We start from the raw sequence: 6,258 nt of genomic DNA on the forward strand, positions 1-6,258 counted from the left end.
ACCATGGCTGAAGGCTCGGCTTGCCCGTTGTATCCCCACAAAAACAACGTAAACCAGATTTGTGGAAATAGGATATAGATTCCAAAATAAAAAACAGGGAGATGAGGTGCCCATCTATGATGCAATAGATATGTGTTTAACAAAATGTAAGGTAACATGATTTTAGTTCCATTTTAGAAGTATGAAGTATATTTTTTTATTTTGGCCAATTGTGACATGAAATTTTCATATCATCCCATGCCTAATGTGCATCTTTGTGCACACGCTGCAAGAACATGGAACAGAATACGGCAAACCATCATCAAAACATCGCTCTCTACTGCAACTAGTTGTCAGAAACCTTTAAAACTAACAATCCACACATCTGCTAAACAATCAACACCTCTTGTAGTACCAGTAGTACCTACACACATTATACAGCACATTTCTATCTTACAAGATATAATAAATGCATCTCGAGTGTTGAATACTGTGTTAAACTGCATGTGTAAGTGTGTGTGCAGTGAGCGGTGGATGCAGCGATGTCTATCTGATCGCTTAAATGTTGTTTTCAGGTTTATAATCAAGATTTCTTCATTAGAATTGGTTTAAGTGTTTAAGATAATAGGACGCTTCATTGTCCATCACTAGTTTGACTGTTTATGTGAAGGTAGAGGATGCAAACAGTTCAATTGTCCCTTGAAAGTCAATGAAGGTGAAATATTCTTTTAATATTAACCACGCATATCCAGGATTCAATTGTCTCTCTAACAATAAGCGTATAATAAGATTTTCAGGGAGCTTTCAGTGAGCCAAATGTGAATCATTAAAGTCTTTACTTTTATGAACTCAGCGTTATGTTAGCATATCTGTGCACAGCGTTGTATCATGTTGCAACCACAGCTGAATTTGCTCTGCCAGATTAATAAATCTTACCGAAAGATCATTTCATTAAGTTGAAACTGCGTCTCAACGATTCCACACGTCCTCACTCTCACTCTCAGAACGTCTGTCTCGGTGGGAACGTATTTGGGAGCGATGATTCGATTCATGTTCTCAAAGAAACTGGGAGGGGAATAGGAAGAGAAAAACAAACATCACTAACTGATGAGAATGTTCTTTTAGGTTTTACAACTTAGTTTAATGAAATTTAAACCAAGTTGTCAGTTTATTTGATACACGCTCCAACTAATCCGTTCTAATACAACAGCCTTACAACAAATCCTACCTCCACGAGGGGTTAATAGCCAATTTTTGGTTGAAACTTAGCGTGTTCAGTGATTCAGGAGGTGTTGATTCAAGTTTATGAGGCAGTAAATTGTAGTTATACAGAGCTGTTTGTAATATTTAATCTTAGTTGTATAAAACAATTTTAGCATTTTTAACAAATCTAGAGGGAGCTGAGCGAAGTCTTGAGTCAGTGCCGGTTGGGGGTGAAAATGTAAAGAATCTGGGGGGGTGTAGTTAGACAGAAGTGAGCTTACAGACCTCTATAGCCCACTCCCCATGTCTGCTTGAGGCTAATGCTATGCTAGCCCCTATTAGCAGGTCATACCAGGATGTCAAGCTGTATTGTAGACGCCAGGCTTTGACATGGAAAAATAAAGTGTGGAGTAAAAAAATATGATCTCTGGTTCTGCTGCAGGATTCAAAAAAAGGTTTTCAAGTGTCCATCATGAGTCTGACAGTGTTATAGAAGGGCAACGCTAACTTGGCAGTGTGCTCTTTTAAATTTGACCTAGTACACTCACATATGCCATCAAAAGCACCGATATGTGCTATTACCTGGGCTGTAGGGGTCATGTTGCTGCAGAATACACAACTTTTTAACAATAGCTTTATACCATCGATATATGGGTGAAAATGTTAAACCCAGTTGTTTAATTTGTAATGAGCTATATTCATGAAGCCTTGGCTCTGAACAAAGTTACATACTGTGCGCACACATGTAAATGTGCTGCCTTGCATCGGCTCTGATATAAATATATTTTCTCAAACATACTTTAACAATCTTTTTAAAAACACAAAACTTGATTTATCTCTTTTCATCGCATTTTCATGCAATTCTTCCTGCCCAGTGTCATTTTGACTGTTTCCATCTCTCAGCACTAATAAAGCTTGTGTGAGTTATTAGAATGGATTTCTAAAGACACGCAGGTCACATCGATAGTTAACTTCCTGTACCCGCAAATTTCTTTTTAGAAACATTAACAGTTCAGTTCATGTCAAAGCTCATGTCCGAGAAGTCATTTTACACGTCCAGGTGCCTTCGGGTTCAGGGAAAGTCAAGTGTGTCACGACTCAAGTCGAATCCAATATTTCTGGAGGGAGAAATCAATGTGGGGTCCAGCAGAGTGAGAAGACTGAAAGAGAGCAAGCTGAGTTTTTATATCATCCTACAGCTCCAACCTTATTGAGTTCCGATAATGAAGCTGTCACTTCTTCAGTTGTGTCAGCCTGGCCAGCTGAAGTAAGTTTTAACTTGGCAGGTCTCCTCTCTGTTGCCTCAGAGATAAGAACTTGTACTCAGTACATTTATTTGAAGTTTATTTAAATATAAAACTTACTGAAAAAAAATTCAAAACTATAAGCTACTGCCATTACTGGTCACCTTACAATATTTTGCACTGTTGTTACCAAGTGAGGCATCTTAATATGAGCAACACGAGTAGTTCATCAAATAAATCCAATTAAAAGCAGACGGAGGTCTCCCCATTTTCACGGGGAGGTACGGGACACAGCTGCTGTCTGGATTCTCTGTCGGTGCAATGTCTTCACTGATATATAGTGTTACTTTGAGCTACCTTAACATGCCGATATCTATCATGTATTTCCCTACATCTCCCAGAAGAAAAAGGAAGAAAAACCCCATGGACCATGCATTGAGCTTTCTATTTGATTAAGACTGGGAGCCACACATCTTACTGCACGCATTCTTGTTGATGGTGCTGCATTATAAACCCCCTCTACACTCACACACACATATTTCACTTGGATAGAAAAGTGTTTAAAATTCAAAAAGGGGGTAACGTATATTGGTGATGTGATAAAAAAAAAAAATGCACTTCACCTCATAGTCGGCATGAAACAGAGTTCAAAACAACAACGGCATTTATCACAATGTATTCCACACTTCAGTTAATGATCCACACTTCAGCTGATGATGCAACACACACTCAGCAAATGATCTATGCAGAGTACCTTTTTTTTGATGAACAACTGAAAGGGCACAATTGCTGAAGGACAACCAGTTCTGCCCAGATAAATACAAAATGGAGGTTGTATTCCAATAATTTGTGTTTCATGATACACGGAGATCATTTGCAGTGAGGTATAGTAGTAAACTACAGTTAAATCAAAAGCTTTAAGTTGAAAGCTAATGCAATACAGCTTCACACATGTAATGCTGTTTCATTTCTTACTCATTAAAGAAAACTGGGTCTTTAATCATGTCTGTTTTATGTGCTCCACCCTAATTCCCTCCTTCCTGGATATCTGCAAACATTGCTTTTTAATTTGGTCCCAATTAAGCCTCCCAATCCACAAATGTCACAGGAATCATTTCCTGAAGATGAGTTATTCTGAGCACTTGCTTTACGGTTGCTCTGTATTGATAAGATGTGACGACACGCTGCTTACTGGGCAATTTCCCCTGACATTTGCAACGCCAGTCATAATTGGGCAGCGTTGTGCAACATGGATCATTTAAGGTCACTCTACTCACTAGAGTGCAGAGTCATTCAGCTCGAACTCGTAACCTCTGGTGGCAGCTGCTCGCACCCCTTGGTCGGCCCACAGCGCGCAGAAAGCGTGAGCCACAAAAGGAAGCAGCTCCTGGTCGTCCGCCAAACACTGACTGCAGGACAGGATGGAGCGGGCGTGCATCTACAGTAAATGGGACAAAATATTAGATATCATTATATTTGAAGTAAAAGAGTAAATGAGGTTTTCTCAACGTGTAACGCACTGCAGATTGTGGCGGGTGAAGGTATAAACGGATCAATACGTTGTGCCTTGCAACAGGAAATATTATGGTCACCAATCCAGTGGTGGAGGAAGTATTCAAATCCTTCAGTAAAAGTACTGACAGTGAATTTTAAAAACACAAAAGTCCTACATCGAAAACATTACTTAAGTAAAAGTATTATTAGATATTATCAGAAAAATTTACTAAAAAGTAAAATTACATGTTTAACTATATTGTAGAGGCTTGCAACTAATAATTATTTTAATAATATGGATTGGATATTACATGGATATTTGAATCTGCTGATTATTTTCTGCATTCATTCATTGATTTGTTTGTAAAAACTCTGAAAAAAGAAACAAATCTTTACATTTCTGGAGCTGGAAATATCAAATGTTTCTGCATGAAAAAATACATTTAAACAATGATCAAAATAGGTGCCAATTCATTTTCTGTCAATCAACCAATTGATTAATCATTCTATTTGCTCTTGTACTTCTAGTTTGCTAGTTTCATTTGAAACAAAGCCTTGTATTTTATAACTCTTTGTATGTGTTGTATTTAAAATCTTAACGCTTAAAGTAACAGTCAGATAAATGTAGTGAAGTAAGAAGTACAATATTTAGTTTTACAGTAGTAGTAGAAAGCGGCATGAAAAGAAAAGACTCAAATATTGTACATTCCACCACTCCATGAATCCTATCTACTGCAGATGAAGACTGACATCTAGCGTGCTATAGAGGGACTGCAATGATAAAATTTCACTTTCTAAAACCTTCACAGGAAGCTGTATCATCTCTCGTCACCTTGTTCTTCTTGTTAGCGAGGTTAATCCTCAGCATCCCCATTCCTCGAAGCACAAACTTCATGGAGGTCAGCAGGTTGTCTAGTACTGCAGGCTGTGGAGGGAACCACAATCAACACGTCAACATTTGTCTCAGATAACTTTAACATTGCCTCTGCTTTACAGCTGTCCAATACCTTGAAACTGATGAGCTCTTGTTTGGAGAAGCCCTGACTGTGGATTATCTTAATCTGTTTGATCAGTGTGGTCTTTCCACTCTCTGCAGCTCCTGACACACAAAACAAAAAGAGAAATATTTTCTCTTTTAAATGACAAATTCAACACTTCAGTGAAGCCGGATTTAAAAAAAAAGCATTTACATTAATGTGGTTTAAACCTACCAAGCATGAGGATTTTCACCACATTCATCTCAGTCCTGGCATGTTCGCAAAGGTCTTGCTCTATTTTACAGCTCTGGAGTTTCGCCTTTTTACCCTCTTCTGTAATATCCTGGTGAAGGCACATTGCCATGCAGATCTACGGAGGAATTCAGTTTTCACATGCAACCTGGAAGCTCTCTGACAGCAAAACTTCCACTTATTATTCCTATGTGACTACACAGAACTGGGATGCGTTTTACGACATTTCTCTTTAACATTAAGCACATTTTCCTAAGAGGAAAAATCTTCAGCAGTCAATCATAGAAGTGTAATTTAGAACTGGCCTGCGACAAAGTGATTTTAATATCAGGTTTGTTATAATGTGAAGTAGCTTAAAAGAACCCAGTGGTGTATTTCTCTCACATAATGGTTTTTACTTTGGTGACAAATGCACATCAAATTAACTTGTAAACAGTCACACAACACCAGATAATGTGTGGCTGTTTTTCTTTGACTTTAACTGACTGAATATATTCTGTATGCGACAATTCACACTGACTGACAACGAAATCTTACACATTTGGAGGCGACTTTTGATTTTGACTAAAACTTAGGGCGCAGCGCTCGCTTTATGGCGTCAAAGGGAGCAAAACATCGCCATTTTTAAATTATCTTCAGTCAAACTACTACCTGCAGTGGGCCTGGCAGTGTATTGAGACAGCAAAACATCTCTGCCTTGGCTCTGCGCGTCGGTGTCGTTGGACTCACAGCCCTAACCTGCTACCGAACAACAAGAAACAGAAGAGCCAATTTGCTTCATTAGGGGCACGTGTGCTGCTTCCGAGCCAGCGTGCTCGAGGGGCGCGCGTGTGCTGACATCATGTGACGTCAAAAGGTGTTGAGTCATTAAGCTTTGCCTTATTGCTTTTATAGAAGTCAAAGAATGGAAAACGTGTACTTCATTATAAATGTATTCATTCTGTTATTCATAAATGTAAATTCAACAGTAAAAAACCTAATTTTGTACTTTTTCTCCGTGAAGTTGTGCGTTATATTAATTTGATTTTCTGGCTCCAACAGCAAAAAGGCGGTTAAAACTATCAACATATGGTCCTCTTTCTCTTTTTAATAACATATAAGCTTCCCCT

The 6,258-nt window shown here is 38.5% G+C and overlaps 1 protein-coding gene across 1 annotated transcript; it reads right to left on the reverse strand.

Moving 5' to 3' along the window:
• Nucleotides 1–915: 915 nt before the first annotated feature.
• LOC118323477 (guanine nucleotide-binding protein G(o) subunit alpha-like) lies at nt 916–5,993 on the reverse strand (the record flags this gene model as incomplete). The annotated part of the gene is given in 6 exon segments (XM_035655451.1): nt 916–1,044; nt 3,704–3,864; nt 4,753–4,845; nt 4,928–5,019; nt 5,132–5,267; nt 5,801–5,993. Coding segments are annotated over 6 exon segments (650 nt in total), but the record flags the coding sequence as incomplete, so codon positions are not given.
• Nucleotides 5,994–6,258: the final 265 nt, after the last annotated feature.

Source organism: Morone saxatilis, unplaced genomic scaffold (genome assembly GCF_004916995.1).
Source record: "Morone saxatilis isolate NCDOM2014 unplaced genomic scaffold, NCSU_SB_2.0 Contig14, whole genome shotgun sequence".
In the NCBI taxonomy this organism is placed as follows: domain Eukaryota; kingdom Metazoa; phylum Chordata; class Actinopteri; family Moronidae; genus Morone; species Morone saxatilis.